The 15,789-nt window shown below is 39.7% G+C and overlaps 1 protein-coding gene across 3 annotated transcripts in view; it reads left to right on the top strand.

The window, feature by feature from the left end:
* FBN1 (fibrillin 1) overlaps positions 1 to 15,789 on the top strand; it is a 195,480-nt gene that overhangs the window by 173,592 nt on the left and 6,099 nt on the right. For all 3 annotated transcript variants that reach the window (XM_089538802.1, XM_089538804.1, XM_089538803.1), the window contains 7 exons: positions 1,228 to 1,434; positions 3,837 to 3,962; positions 5,663 to 5,785; positions 6,752 to 6,868; positions 9,504 to 9,632; positions 10,731 to 10,850; positions 14,400 to 14,631. In XM_089538802.1, the coding sequence (XP_089394928.1) occupies positions 1,228 to 1,434; positions 3,837 to 3,962; positions 5,663 to 5,785; positions 6,752 to 6,868; positions 9,504 to 9,632; positions 10,731 to 10,850; positions 14,400 to 14,631 (1,054 nt within the window). The remainder of the gene's footprint in view (positions 1 to 1,227; positions 1,435 to 3,836; positions 3,963 to 5,662; positions 5,786 to 6,751; positions 6,869 to 9,503; positions 9,633 to 10,730; positions 10,851 to 14,399; positions 14,632 to 15,789) is intronic.

Below are 15,789 nucleotides of genomic sequence, written 5' to 3'. Positions count from 1 at the left end.
ATATCTTGCCCAACTTTGGAGCTGTTTGCTTGGTAGCAGTGTTGGAAGCAACTGAATCTATTATTATAGTTTTTAAGGGAACATCAGAGGTAAATGGCTGAAACCTAATTGGACCCCTTAAAGGATGGAAAAATTAAGAGGAGGTACAATGCTGCAGTATCTTTTGGACTACTTAGTCATGTATATACATAACTTAATTACCCAGCATTAATGAGTAGAGGTTGACTATCTGAAATGTGACTCCATCATGAAGCATTATGTTTCAAATTAACTGAGATGCTGTGAAAGCTGTGATGGGTCTTTTACACATTTGTCACTTGATGCCACAGTTAACAGGTGATGAGGATGCCTACATAAGTTAAATCTTTAGTTAGTGCAGACAAGTATATCCACCTATCACAGCATCCTTCTAACCTCATTGTCCTTGTATACACACATACTCTTAATGGATAAACATGCACATGTGGGCACACACTGCATTTCCCTCCTGTACAGGATTTATTAGAAAGGCATCTCACAATGCCTGAAGATTCTCCCCATCCCAGAAATTAAAGTGGTAACTTGGATATGGTGCCAGCTTGGCGTAGTGGTTTGAGTGCTCAATTATGACTTTGGAGAACAGGGTTTGATTCCCAGCTCAGTCATGAAACCAACTGGATTTGGGCAAATCACATGCTCTCAGTCTTAGGGAAAGGCAATGGCAAATCTTTTCTGAACAGATCTTGCCAAGAAAACTCCATTATAGGTTTGCTTTAGGGTCACCATGAGTCAGAAGCAACTTGAAGGTACATAACACACACACACACACACAACCTGGATTTATGGGAAGGAGCAGCTTATATGAGTCTAGCCATTAATCTGCTTTTCTCTTTTTATCAACAAGCCTTGAATTATTCTGGTGTTTTTTTCCTAACCATTATTTGGAATATTTTAACTGCATGTTTTTTTTTTCTTCGTCCCTTATTTCCTTGGGTTAGATCACAAGAACAGATTGTTCTAACTGTTCAGGACTTTTCTTTGCTAAATTTCTTTTCTTTCTTTCCCCCCAGACATCATATTCTCTTTCTTAATGATGCTTGGCTTTCACTCTCCCTGTTTCAATCACTAATTATGGCTAAGTATACTCTTCTTACTTTTATATTCATCCTTCACAATCCTTAGCCCCAATGTCATTGATGCTGGCATTTTCAAAGTGACATTCGTATTTTTTTTTTTTTTGCTTTGCAGACACCAGAGAGGGCTACTGCTTCACTGAAGTCTTGCAGAGCATGTGTCAGATTGGATCAAGCAACAGGAACCCCGTAACCAAGTCTGAATGCTGTTGTGATGGTGGGCGAGGATGGGGACCCAACTGTGAAATCTGCCCCTTCATGGGCACTGTAGCCTTCAAAAAACTTTGTCCTCATGGCCGTGGATTCACAACTGATGGATCAGGTATATCTGTCCATTAAAACTGATAGGGAAATCAGCAGTTTTAAAACAAAAATGGTTTAGAAATGAAAGCAACCAATGCTCACAACATTTTTCCCCACAACATATTTCACAAAATTCACAAAGTATCAAACACAACATATATATTTCATTTAACAGTTATATTGACAGCTAAGGACCATGTACTTAAAAGACCATCTGTAGTGCAGATGTGGTGGCTTAGTGGTTAAGGCGCCAATTCTGATTATTGGAAGATTGGAAGTTTGGCAGTTTGAGGCCTGAGTGCTGCCTGATGGGGTGTGCTCCTGTCACTAGTCCCAGCTTCTGCTAATCTAGCAGTTTGAAAGCATGCAAATGCAAGCAGATAGATAGGTACCACTTCTCAGTGGGAAGGTACAAGTGTTTGGTACAGTCATGCTGGCCACATGACCTTGGATAATGCTGGCTCTTCAGCTTCATAATGGAGATGAGCGTCACCCCTACAGTTGGTTACGACTAGACATTCATGCCAATTGGGATTGATTTGAGAAAGGGCAACTAAGAACAGAGAAGCTGATGTTTAATCCTTGCCACACCTCTAGGTTCTGTATTGTAAATTGCAATTCACAATTTAAAAGGGAGCTGTCACACTTCGTATGTGGCATATAGTTTTGCTTATGCTCTAGCAAGTAACATCAGCTCAAAGTCCAAGTCGCCAGCGCTGACTGTGGGAAGGATTCTTTGGGCCAGCTCTACTTTCCCCTTCATTAAGATTGTCAGCTGTTGCTTATTATAAGGGATGTCTGTTATTTGAGGAACTGAAAGTTTCTCTCTCACAGGACTGTCAGATGTCACTTATTACATTTCAAGATTGAAAAGCTTTTCCTGTTACAGAGATTGAACAAGATGCCAAAAAATCCATATTTTGGGGTGTGGGCCCTTCATAAAGACAGAAATTTATGCTTCAAATAATTTATGAAAGTGGATGATAGGTTAATTGTACAGAGAAATACATGACAAGATTAACTGAAATCAACATTTTGATTTGGTGTTTAGGCAGGGCACATATTTGGTAATGGAGTAGCTACTGCCTGTTTGTCATCTCTGCATGTCATGAATTTCAGTTGTCCCTTACTGCTGTTTTGTAAACCCGGGAACACTGTCTCTGGAGATGAGGACTTACCTAGTCCAAGTGAATGAGACAAGAGAGGAGGGGAGGGTGCTTCCTTCACAGAAGCATAGCTGTTTTTAGGGCAAGAAAATTTGGAAAGGGCCATTTAAAATTACCTTCTCAGTGGGTCACTTTTGAAAATATGCTGCAACAACCAAAAGGAGTTTCCCTTCCTAATTCCTCTTGCATTATTGGGGGGGGGGTGGGGGGGTGGGGTGGTGGAGGGAGGAAAGAATGAAGGATCCAGCGCTATGGATTGTTTTATTAATTCAGTATATAAGCATCCTGCTTTTCAGATCTAAATCCTTATACAATGAATGCAAGAGACAGTCTTGTATACCAAAAAACAGCAGGTGAGAGTAGAGACAGAGGCTGGTAGTGTCAAGCAGAGATGGAGAAACAGGAACCTGTTGAGAATGGTGTTGAGAACTGAAAGAGAGAAAGAAGATGTATATGTATGTGTGTTGGTGGCCTGGTTCACATAACTATGGGAATACAAGAAGGAGCATGAAAGTATCCTTACAGACAACCTGACCAGACCCAGAACTTCCTAGATTTACTGAAGGTGTGAGAGACAGCAGCATGTCATTTTTTATTTTCCCACAGTCCAGAATCCCTGGGCTGTTAGGATGCAGAGCCTCTTATAATAGTTTCCTCCTTCATTTCCCAGTACACCTTTGTATTACATGTACAGCTATGGATAGGGAGGCTAGTCTGTTTGACAACCAGGATCTGCAGTGGTTTACAATCAACACTACAGATATAGGATTGTCTCTTATCATAATGTTCCTTGCTTTTTGAGATAAAGCATCTGTCATATCTCTCTTCTGCTTTCCTGCTTGTTTAGATTGATAGCAGCAGCAGGTTTAAATATGGGCTACGGGTCAAGCCATGGTCATACAGCACATTGTGCGATTCCAGAGTTAAGCTGAGAGGAGAACTGTAATGGCTATGGCTTGATGCATCACTTGGGATCTAAGCCATGTGGAGAAAAGCTCAGGAGTTGCTAAGCTTGAAATAAAACTCTGCTACCACTCCATTTATTTAATCTCATTTTAGGATTGCATTTTTCCTTGAATTATGAAATGGTATAATTTTGCTATTGTTTTTGACAAGCCTCCTAAAACCAGGGTGCTTCACTTCATTAATAAGTTGTATTCTTGTTTTCTGTGAAAACACGAGAGTAGCACTGAACCCAGGCACGCTGTTTTTTCTTCTGTTTGCCTTTTCTATAGTCCTATTTATTGAATTGCAGATATTGACGAGTGCAAGGTTATTCATGATGTCTGTGAGAACGGAAAGTGTATCAACGAGAGAGGATCATACCGTTGTGATTGCAAAGAGGGCTACACAACAGATATCACAGGAACTCTCTGTATGGGTAGGTTTTACCTTTCTTATTATACACATATAATATACTCAGAGCAGCGAGTAGAAGGTGAACTGTGTCTGAGGGGGTCATCCTTTACTTTTTCACTTTTTTAAAGGGTCTTGTTGTGGACTTTTGACTGTTTTTGGCTGTGTGCTAATCCTGAACACATGTTCTAGGAAGGTGGGGCCTCTGTTGAACCACTGCCCTGATTGAAAAAGGAGCTACCAGCAACCATTTTTATATATACTTGTTGCCCCTGTCCTTTGAGTTCAATTTCGGAGGGTCAGCAGTGAATGCCTTGCAGCATATGCAATCAATTCAGTAAACATTGAACAGAAGCTCTACTAACAGACAAGGCTAAGAGGCATTTATCTGGTCATTTTGTGGGAGATGTTTGTGGTGAAGGGCCCGAGGTCTGTTTTTGATCCCTTCTCTAAGACTGGTGAATATGGATGGTTAGGGACCTGCTGCAGTAACCTGCAACAGCCATAAAAAAAACAACAGGTGTTGTATGTTTGTCTTATTCCTGGTGGATGTGGGTAGAAATACCTGCAGCAAGTGCAAGCTAATGGATGTTGGAGGAGAAGGTCCCGAAACCTGAGGATTCATTCTGCAAGCTTGAAGCTACAGAATGGACTTCAAGCTCTCTCTCTTATCAGAGACGACAAAGAAGAGTAGCAGTGTCAGTCCTCAGGGAACATGCAGGAGACCTTTGTAGAGTCAGCATGTGGAATGGCCCCAGCCAGGCCTCAGAAGAAGTATGTGGTGGTGGTAGGGGACCTCCTGCTTAGGGGTACAGAATCAGTGGTGGTACTTTACAGTTGATAGTAGTCAGAGACAACCACTATAAACTGTAGTTAGAGACTACACTGTAAAACAAACAGTAACTTTTATTGAAAAACATATAGAAACAAAAAGTATCTTGTGTGAGTTAACATCAATATATAACATATGATGTAATAAATCTTTACAATAATAAAAAACAATGTTAAAATTCAGCAGTAGAAAACTAAGAGTATGCCAGCACACCATACGCAGCTTATGGTTTATGCAGAGGCCGCGCTGCAATACTTTCAATGGTGTGCATGGCCACCATGCATGCACACCGCACCGCCACATGCACAAGCCCCATTCATTATAATGGAATTTGCCTTAAGCGAGGGGTTCCAGAACGGATCCCCACATAAGGCGAGGTTCCACTGTATAGTAAAATTCACAGCATCATGACAAATATATAGCAAATTAAAATTCAGGGTAACTAAAGATGGAAGCGCCTCAAAGTATAGGAGGATAAAAAGGTTACATGGCAGGAAAAAGGGTACAAAGATGGTGCCAATCCAGACTTTCTGCAGAAGGTATTCTCTACTGTGCTGCCTTGTTCATAGAATTCTCTTTCTTGGTGGATTAACACCGCCATTGTCTTTTTGGTACAAGGTGAACATCTGGGGAAATCATCTTGAGGAGTTTTCAGTATTGTACCATTTTGTTGATTCTTTTTATCCTGTTTATGAATTGTTGGTGGCTTTTCCTGGATTTTATGGTTCTGTTATTTTTATTGTGTAAACTACCCTTGTAATTTTAAACTGAACAGCAGCATATACACTTAACTGATACCATCAATATTAATATAATATCAATATCGTAGTTATTATTTCCAAACTGTTATTTATGTCAGTGAAAGTGATTGTTTTGGTTTGTTGTTGTTGTAGATCTCAATGAGTGCAACCAGTCACCAAAGCCTTGCAATTTTATCTGCAAAAATACAGAGGGGAGTTACCAGTGCTCTTGCCCCAAAGGCTATATTTTGCAAGAAGATGGGAGAAGCTGCAAAGGTAAAAGAAGCTTGAGTTTGAAATGTCAGGAACATGTGTATAGTTCTCTGGTCAAGAACAAGTTTTCCTAAATTGAGAAAGTAGTGAGAATTTGTAGGCCAGCTCAACTTTCCCTGGTAGGAATAGCCAGCATCATATTCATTTGCCAGAAATTCTGTTATCTCCACATCTCTTTGATCAATTGGTGTTGGAGTGCAGATCCTTATCATAAACAGCAGACCTGCTGAAGCACATGAAGAGTTTGTGGGCAGCTTCATGTATTATGAAAAACAAACAGTGTTCCCCACTTTAGGTTTTATTCACTAATGTTTTAATGCTTGGGTCAAAATGGACAAGTCACATTTTCTCAACCTCAGAGGTTGGCAACGGCAAACCCCCTCTGAAGAAATTTACCACGAAAGCCCCAAGACTTAGAGTTGCCATAAGTCAGAAACGACTTGAAGGCACACAACAACAACAAACATGTTAAAAATAATGTGAGGCAACCATGAATGTGAAAACTTTCCCAACTAGTTAAAATACACAAATCCTGTACTACTTCAGTTCAGTTATTTTGGCTTTGAAAGCAACTATCCTGTGGCTGAAAGACCAGTAGGTTTATTATGGTATAAGATTACATAGTCTAGAATACACTTTGTTTAAGCCATTATAATTATGTTGATCTTTTAGCTGTCACAAGTTTCTTTTCCCCATACATGAGACTAATACAGCAACTTATCCATCAATTTTGGCTTTGTTTTTTAAAAACCTGCATTTTTATAAATTACTTTGCAATTTTTTTTTAGAGTTGAAAGGCAATATAGATTATTTTGAAATACCATGTTCATAAAATACTACATTGCGTAATATTCCTTTATATTTCTTGACTGGATAGATTTACTTGTTATGGTTACTTCTACATCATGATATCCTAATCCTTTGGCTTTATGAGGAGCAGAAGTTTAAATTTTTTTGCTTCCTTCTCAGATCTTGACGAATGTGCAACCAAACAACACAACTGCCAGTTCCTTTGTGTTAACACCATTGGTGGCTTTACTTGTAAATGTCCCCCTGGATTTACTCAACATCATTCAGCATGTATTGGTGAGTAAATGGAAGACAAGAGATTTTTGCTACTGCTCTGCATATCGTAGTGTATAATTGTAGCAGGCAACTAGATTGGTAGCATCAGCGTAGAGCAGAGCATAGGATTGGAGAGTTAAGTTCTCTCTATTCCCCCATTCCATGTTTCTCCTAGTAGTTCACAGCTGGCTTGGGTCTCTTAGCAGGACTTATCCTTTCAAGGCAGACAGAACATAAAAAGTATGAGTCTTACAGCTTGTATGCATTTGGTACTTTTCATTCCTTGTAGCCAGTTGGATAGGTGTTAGGATTCCACTTTTATAGGGAAGGACAAAGTGAGAGATCAACAAATTTTGCCATGACTGGATAGCCAGCCATTATTTTGGGCATATGCAGAGCCCTTGGGCATACAGTCCCCCGGTTTCTTAGTGAACTACAATGAAAAAACAAAAATATGTTTTCTTTGTTTTTTTGTTGAATTTTGATGGAAGGCAGAAACAATATTTCTGTGGTTTCTGCAGAAGACCAGGGCTGCATCTAGACTGCAGAAATAACGTAGTTTGACAACACTTTAACTACCATGACTCAATGGTATAGAACTTGCCATTTGTTTTGGCACCAGAACTCTCTGTCAGGGAAGGCTAAATATCTCACTAAACTTCTAATCCCAAAAGCCATGGCAGTTAAAGTGGTGTCAAACGGCATTATTTCTGCAGTGCTAATGCAGCCCTGAAAGACAAAAATATCCAGTTCTCAATACCTAATGGAAAATTCAATGGAGGAAAAGGGATTTGTTTGTGTATTAAGACAGGAGTAATTGACACTGGCAACATGGCAGGTAGATTTATAATCGCTGGGCAAAGCTAATTACAGACCAGATTTGACTACAAGCTGCTAACAGTATTTGAAGAGCAATGGGTCTCTTTCATATTTCTGTTTACAAGGACACACTTGTGCAGTTCTTCATATGTTTTTCTTAATAAATTAGTTTATGTTTGCATGTCCAATAGGAGCTTTCCCTATCCAGTGATCTCTGGGTTTCATACTACAATTCTTATCAGCCCTCCAGCTTGTTAATGATGAGGCATGATGGGTGTTACAGTCAAAAATCTGGATGGAATGCTTTTTTATAGGCTATGTCGGGCTTAACCAACCAACATTTATTACTTGTTGAATGAGAAAACCCAATAGACTTGGACAGTCTAGTATTATCTCATCCTTGCAATCTTTAGTGGTTATGAATGGAAAATTCAGTAATTTGAATCTGGGGGTTGGTCGAAAATCAGATAAGGGATACATAACAATGTTTGTTGTACTTTAACTTTTCAACTTCACAATGAAAGCGTGAAAAGGTTATGGGTGTTCTGTGTGTACAGGGATGGGATGTCTTTGGGTGAAGGGCCTCATTGATGGCTGCAGAACCCTTTTAGGTTATGTACAGATGGGTTTATGGGACCACCACATTCATACCCACCCACTCTCTTTATCAGTCTTTTACTTGGACACAGGGATTGTTTGGGATGAAGGAGAGAGGCTTTACCTCTTTCCAGCAGTCACCCTCTTTCCAGCAATCTTGATCAAGATGGTTGTTTTCCAGCAACTATTTAGCAAAAGAGGGAGAGCTGTCTTGCTTGCAGGGACTGCCACACAGAGAGGCTTTAAGCTTGCTTTCATCAGCCACTTTGATCAAGAGGATAGTTTTCTTTGAAAAAACAGGCTTTCATGCATGGATTTCAGAAGTAAGATTTAACTTTTCTCCCTTCTCAATAATCTTGTCACTAGTGGAAATGGAGTATCCTGGAATAGTGTGTGGCTGGCTTCACCATGTGACATTTTCTTGTGGATCCTACTTGAATAAAACACTAATGCTAAATACAGGTTGAGCACTCCTAATCTAGAAATCCAAAAACCTAAACCTTTTGCCATCAGCAATTCACTTCTGTCTTTGAAGTAGCAGCTGCAGCAGGCCTACTTGCTCTTCTCTCAGGTTCTCAGTCTCTCTCCAGCCTCACATCTTACAAACAACACAAGTAGTGAGTGAATGAGACACAAGGCTGGAGACAAATGAATGAGCAGGAGTGCCACAAATACCATCTTGAAGGTGGAAGCAGATGACCGGCAGCAAAAGGATGTGAGACTGGAGAGACACCAAGAATCTGTGAAATGGTGGGAATCCAAGGATAGTGCTTGGTGTGAATCCACTCCTCCTACCATTTCACATATCTTCATGTCTGTTTCCATCCTTGCATTTCTCTCCAGGCTCATAAAGATAGTATAGGCATGTACTATACTACTTGTGTATTTTTTTAAAAAAAAATCCCAACTCTGAAATGCTTCTGGTCTCTAGGATTTCAGATAAGGGATAGTCATATCTGATTTATTTACATGCCTATTAAATATATTCCTTGCTGAAATCTATCCTGCTGAAATACTGTATGCACTAACAGCACTGTTGAATTGATGCTATTGTAGTAAGCAGGCCTATTTAGAAAAAGACTTTTAGAAAAGGTCCATGTATCATGTTTTCCATGCACTGAAAACAAAAAACAAAAGAAACCGATATTTTCATGCAATCACTCTGTGTAGCTTTCATAGTCATTTTTAAAGTGAATAAAACTGAGCAAACCAGTTGACTTGTCATCTGTATTCCTTTCAGATAACAACGAATGTGCCTCTGACATCAATCTTTGTGGATCTAAGGGCATTTGTCAAAACACACCCGGAAGCTTCACTTGTGAATGTCAGCGTGGCTTTTCTCTTGACCAGACTGGTGCCAGTTGTGAAGGTATTGTGTTGGACATATTTAAGTTGCTCTTGTTTTATTTGTTACTATGTGATGCGTACATCCCTTGTAGATAGATACTACCTCAAATTTACAGTATCTTTGTCTCCTCTATTTTCTTCCAGCTGTACCAGTTCATACTTTCTCTCTTTAAAATTCATAGTGCCTTTTAGCTTGATGTAACCCAGTAGAAGAGAGATCCTTACATTTTCTCTCTTAGGTGTTAGATTAAGTTTACATAGGCCCCATTCACACTATGGAAATAACCCTGTGTGAAACCAGGTTATTTCTGCAACATTCATACTGGTCTCAAATGCACCTGATGCCGATTGAGGGGAGGGGGCATGGAGAAGCCCTCTTAACCCGGTGGGTTTGTGACCAGGTCACTTACCACGTCTTTTGCAAAAGTCAGGAGTGATCCAGATCTTCGGTAGTATGAGTATGCTACCAAATCAATCCGGATCATGCAGGATCATTTCCAGAAATGGAGACACCTCCATTTTCAATCAATCTAAAGTGTGTGTGAATGTCGACTGGGGTTTAAAAGCTACGTACAGATTCAAACACGTAAACCGTAGTGGGAACATTGATCCAGTATTGCATCACCACAGAGATCCATATCTCTTCAGGACAAAAATGTAAGTGTGAATGAGACCATAGAATAGAATCACAGAGTTGGAAGAGACCTCAAGGGCCATCAAGTCCACCTCCCTACCATGCAGGAACACACAATCAACGCACCCTGACAGATGGCCATTCAGCCTCTCTTTAAAAACCTCCAAAGTTTTCCATTCAAGGAGCAACAGTATTTCATTTCTAAGTAGGATAATTAGAGGAAAGTTGCTTACTTTGGCACAAGTATTTTTATGCAAATAGTTCAGATTCCTTTGGTTCCAGTTAAAAGTAGAATTTCAGGTAGCTGTTCTGGGAGATCCTCTACAATTTAGATAGGGTAGGCATCCGTTTTTTTGCCCTTGTTCCAGAACAGAAACATTTTCATGCTGTGCTTTTCACCCATAGATATAAGGGATATTATTTGACAGATTATCCCTGTGACTGAAGAACTGATTCCAAAGATTGCACCTATATTTTCTTTTGCAGATGTTGATGAGTGTGACGGAAATCATCGATGCCAGCATGGTTGCCAGAATATAATTGGAGGATACAGGTGCAGTTGTCCACAAGGATATCTCCAGCACTATCAGTGGAACCAATGTGTCGGCAAGTTTCTTCTCTCATTGTATGGTGTTAGCAATAAGATTATATTTTGGACCTTGATTTAATAATAATAAAAAATCAGAGATATTTACTATAAACAGTCCTGTAAAAAGAAACAAGTCCTTATGACTTACCTAAAGAGTCAAGAACTTTATTTGACTGACAAAGTCAATGCATAATTGCCTGTAGGTCAGTCAGTCTCTATATGTGATTTGTTGTAACTTGGGACTATATCTTTGTTGTCATAATAGAAAATATTCTAAGGGAAGAACCTTTTCAAATGGGCTTAACCCAGTGCTTAAAATATTTCTGGCAGAGTGCATACAGAAAGACATGATCTCACCTCAATATTATTTTCATCTGTCTGTAGTATATTTGTTGTAGTTGTTAGCTGCCCCCAAGTCAACGTCAACTCATGGTGCCCTGTGGATGAGCCATCTCCAAGCCTCCCTATTCTCCATTGCTCTGTTCAGCAACAAGCCTGCCTTTGCACTTTCTTCCTTGACCTTACTAATTGTTCCAAGTCCATTATGTTTTTGTAATTTTTTCCAAGTAACTTTCCCAACTCCATAATGTTCTCTGTTAGTAGTATGGTGTCATCTGCATATCTTAGATTATTGATGGTCCTTCCTCCTGTCTTTACTCCTCCTCCTTCTAAGTCTAAACCTGCTTTTCATATGATATTTTCTGCACCTAAATTGAACAAGTGGAGTGATAATATGCAGCCTTTCCCGAGTCCCTTGCCAATTGGGATCCATTCTATTTCTCCATATTAGGTTCTAACAGTTGCCTCTTGTCCTACAGATTTCTCATTAGGACTATCAAATGTAGGGTCACTCCCATGTCTAAGAACATTCCATAGCTTTTCATGATCTATGCAGTCAAAGGCTTTGCTATACTGTATTGTGTATCCAGTATAGAATTGACTGCCACCGTGGTAGTTACAGAAGTCAGATGTACACATCTTGTGGGTAATGTACAAGTGTACAGAGTTCTCTGTAAGACACAATTGAGAAGTGATCGCTGTAACTGAACCCAATATTCATTTTAATAATACTTGGCAATTATTCTGCCAGTAATGATACAAATACCTGGACTGTTTGTTGTGCTGATGAGTCCTTTTAAAACCTTTCTTGTTCTTACAGTCATTTATTTTGTTGGTTTGTTTTGTGTCTTCCTAATCTTCTATGGACCGTAGACTGACATTACATAAATGCAAATAGATATAACAGTGATCAACAGGTACATTAATATCTGCTGAAATAGCTTCTCTAGTGCTAGGTAGCAAATTCTTCATTTTTTCTTATCACATATACCCCCCCCCCCCTTTAACTTTAGTAACAGATTAATTGGTTGGCAGTTTGAGGGCCAAGTGCTGCAAAATGGGGTGAGTTCCTGTCACTAGTCCCAGCTTCTGCCAACCTAGCAGTTCGAAAGCATTCAAATACAAGTAGATAGGTACCACTTTGGTGGGAAGGTAACAGGGTTCAGTGCAGTCATGCTGGCTACATGACCACCAGAGCAGTCCTTGGAAAATGCTGGCTCTTCAGCTTGTGAGCACTGCCCTAAACAGTCAGTTACGACTGGACATCCATGTCAAGGGACTACCTTTACCTTTGCCTATCAGATTGATCTGTTCAAATCAAAAGTGGTTTTGTTGTTTGACCAATTTTGGTGATCTGCTTCTTTGCAGTCTAGCCAATAGGGTTGCTCATGGAGAAAATTACTAAATACTTGAAATGTAGGACAGGAATGGTTAGTCCTTGTATGTCCCCACATTCATGGAAAACCACTTTCTTATTTTCATTGTATTGCTGCAGTGCAGCGTGAATGTTCTCATATCATTTTTCATTAGGAAACCCATTTAGGGGTATTTCCAGGATCTCATTTAATTGGCTCATTTAAGCTGAAATTTTTGCTTGGAGATACATATAGTGACTCAGACTGTGAGAATCAGCCATGTGTTTGGCATTGTTTGCTTTCCAAAGCATATAAAAATGTCATTTCTCCTTCTCATTGTGCAACTCTAAGGGAGGTCTCTGGTTTTAATTATGCTTAAGAAAACTTGCTGACATTTTTACACAGTTCTCCATTGGGAATGTAGATGTTTCAACTCTCGACTGGGGAATTTACAATTACTCAAAAGTTGCTTTCATTTTGGAAAGACTGGATTAAAAGAGGGAAACATGATTTCAATTAAAATTTTAATTTGCCCTTTTCAAGCTTGCCTGGTTTTGTAATCATTGAGAATAAAGGGCCCGATCCTTCTGTTCCTCAAATTCAACCTGGAGTTTCAAAGGTGATAAAGTCAGACCAGTGAATGGAAAGGTGCAGCTAGGGCTGTATGGAGGGGGACTGAAATCTAGAGCCCTCCCAAATGACCACCCAGCAAGCAATAGAACATGACGGCAGAAGCAAACAGGCTTATTGTCATTGCATAAGCTAATAATGTGGGGACATTGGGCAACCATTGGGCAAGATTTTTCCATATCTTTGCTCAATCATTAATCAGAATGGAGACTACAGTCAAGAAATCAGAAGACTAGGACTTAGAAGGGCAACTATGAAGGAACAGTGCAAAGACAAATCACTGAATACTAAAGCTAAGATTCTCCATGCCATCATATTTCCCATTTCTGTGTATGATTGTGAAAGCTGGACAGTGAAGAAAACAGATAGGAAGAGAGTCAACTCATCTGAGGTATGGCGTGGACTGCTAAAAAGACAAATAAATGGTTCCTAGAGCAAATCAGGTCTGAACTTTCCTTAGAAGCCGTGATGACTAAACTGAGGCTGTCATACTTTGGCCATGCCATGAGAAGACATTGCTCACTTAAAAAAGACAATAATGCTTACTAAGATAGAAATCAGTAGGAAAAGAGGAAGACCACATTCCAGATGTATAGACTCAGTCAAGGGAGCCTATGAGTCTGCAAGACCTGGGCAGGAAGGTTGAAGACAGGGTGACTTGGGGGTCTCTTATTCATAAGTTGAGGCCATAAATTGCAGTTGACTTGATGGCAGTTAACAACAACACCAAAACAGCATAGGACAATTTCACACTGAAAACCAAATGTAAAAGTGTGGTCTGCTCTGTTGGGATTATTGCAAATAGTGGTGTGCTTTCCTTGAATTTGTATAGAATTAATTAAAATGACCCAAGCTTAGATGTAGGCATAAATCCCAACTAGAATAAGCCTACTGAATCAATTTTTTAATGAGTCAATGCTTATTCAGATATGATTAATTCAATAGGCTATGCTAATTGATGTTACCAATACGATTCAGTCCATAGTTTTCAACGGTGAGTTCTAGTAGTAAGAAAGTTTGGTTCTGTCAATCTGCTGTGAAGGGCTTGAGTCCTATTGCAGGTCCCAGTTACAGCAGACACAGTCACTCAATACAATTTAAGCATTGACTTATCAGTGGTTGTACTGTGGGTAGGACTAAAAATAGGATTCAGGCCATAATCTTCTGTCAGATATGTGATGTGCCAATTACTGCAAAGGCTCAATAAATGTGAGTGTCAAACCTGTTTTACTTTTGTTCCAGATGAAAACGAATGCCTCAGTGCCCATATTTGTGGTGGAGCGTCTTGCCACAACACTTTGGGAAGCTACAAATGCATGTGCCCTACTGGATATCACTATGAGCAGTTCAGTGGAGCATGCCAAGATGTCAATGAGTGTGGTTCTTCACAAGCACCATGCAGTTATGGGTGTTCAAACACAGAAGGTGGTTATGTCTGTGGATGCCCACCGGGGTATTTCCGAATAGGACAAGGGTAAGAGTTCATGCATGTCTGGTCTTTAATTGAAATGTGCAGTTCATAAGTATAGAAAATATCTAGTTAGTCTTCTCTGTGTAGAATCTGCAGGTTAATAGAATAAGGAAAGAATGTTTGAGCTGTAAAGACTCCCACACTTTTATGAGTGTTATGACCCATAGCAGTTATGAAGTACACTTAGGAGATGACATAAAGAATTTGCATAGTATACATTGGTTCATTCATGCGCTGGCATGATTTGTACTGGAGGCTGTGGCAACCATACATGCTCAGCCTTGATCCAGGCCACCGCTGTGGTTTTCAACTAGTTTGGCCAAAGGAGCGGTATTGGGTGTGGTTCTTTGGAGGAGATGCAGGTTGGCACAGTTTCCCTCCACATTCGGGCCATGCGTCATCTAAACACATCTAAACAAATGCAGCCAGAAACCATGTTTTTCAGCCCATCTGTTTCAGACCCAAATCTGGTCTTTAATTTTGTACCAGTTGATAACGTTGTTCTTGATTACTGTCAGGCAAATGTGTTAAGTCTCCCCAGTTAAGCACTGTTTGATTTGCAAGAAGATCAAGTGAGAGTGGTTAACCAATATGCACTAGCGTGCTGACTTATTTGCAGTAAATCAGAATTATGTAACACATATCCTAAAAATCCAATTTCAGTTGACAACGTACTTTTAGTACAGGCATACCTTAGTTAACAAATGTTCTAAAAAGAAGAGCTCCTTTTTACAAAGTCTTTTTATGCCTACACAGACTTCAACTTTCCCCCCTTGTCCTCTGTCTAGCTAGAACTTTTATTTAGCAGCATAGACATTGGGAGAATGGTGAAGGGGGACTATAGAAGCATGTATACTTGGTATCAAGTTGCAGCAGAGTGTTTGCTGTAAGTAGTGCAATAAACCTTCAGCTGGGAAAGACTGGGATTCTACTTTAGTGGATCCTGTGTGTACCTTCCTATAATGGGCAAGGAAAGTGGTGTCTGCCTCCAAAGTTCCTTGATGGCATGTGTGAGCAATAAAGCAGAGAGAAAAGGCGAAAGTAGATAATCCTGCCTCATCACTTACCCCACCATATTCAAAAACATATATAGAAGTTTGACCACTGAAATGGAAATTTAAAAATCATCTCCTGAATATGTTCTGAAAGAAGTCTTCAAGT

Source organism: Sceloporus occidentalis, unplaced genomic scaffold, assembly GCF_023333645.1.
Source record: "Sceloporus occidentalis isolate IW3139 unplaced genomic scaffold, rSceOcc1.0.p SCAF_9, whole genome shotgun sequence".
Classification (NCBI taxonomy): Eukaryota; Metazoa; Chordata; class Lepidosauria; order Squamata; family Phrynosomatidae; genus Sceloporus; species Sceloporus occidentalis.
The sequence above is the reverse complement of the archived record's forward strand: the minus strand, read 5'-3'. Positions and strand labels throughout refer to the sequence as shown.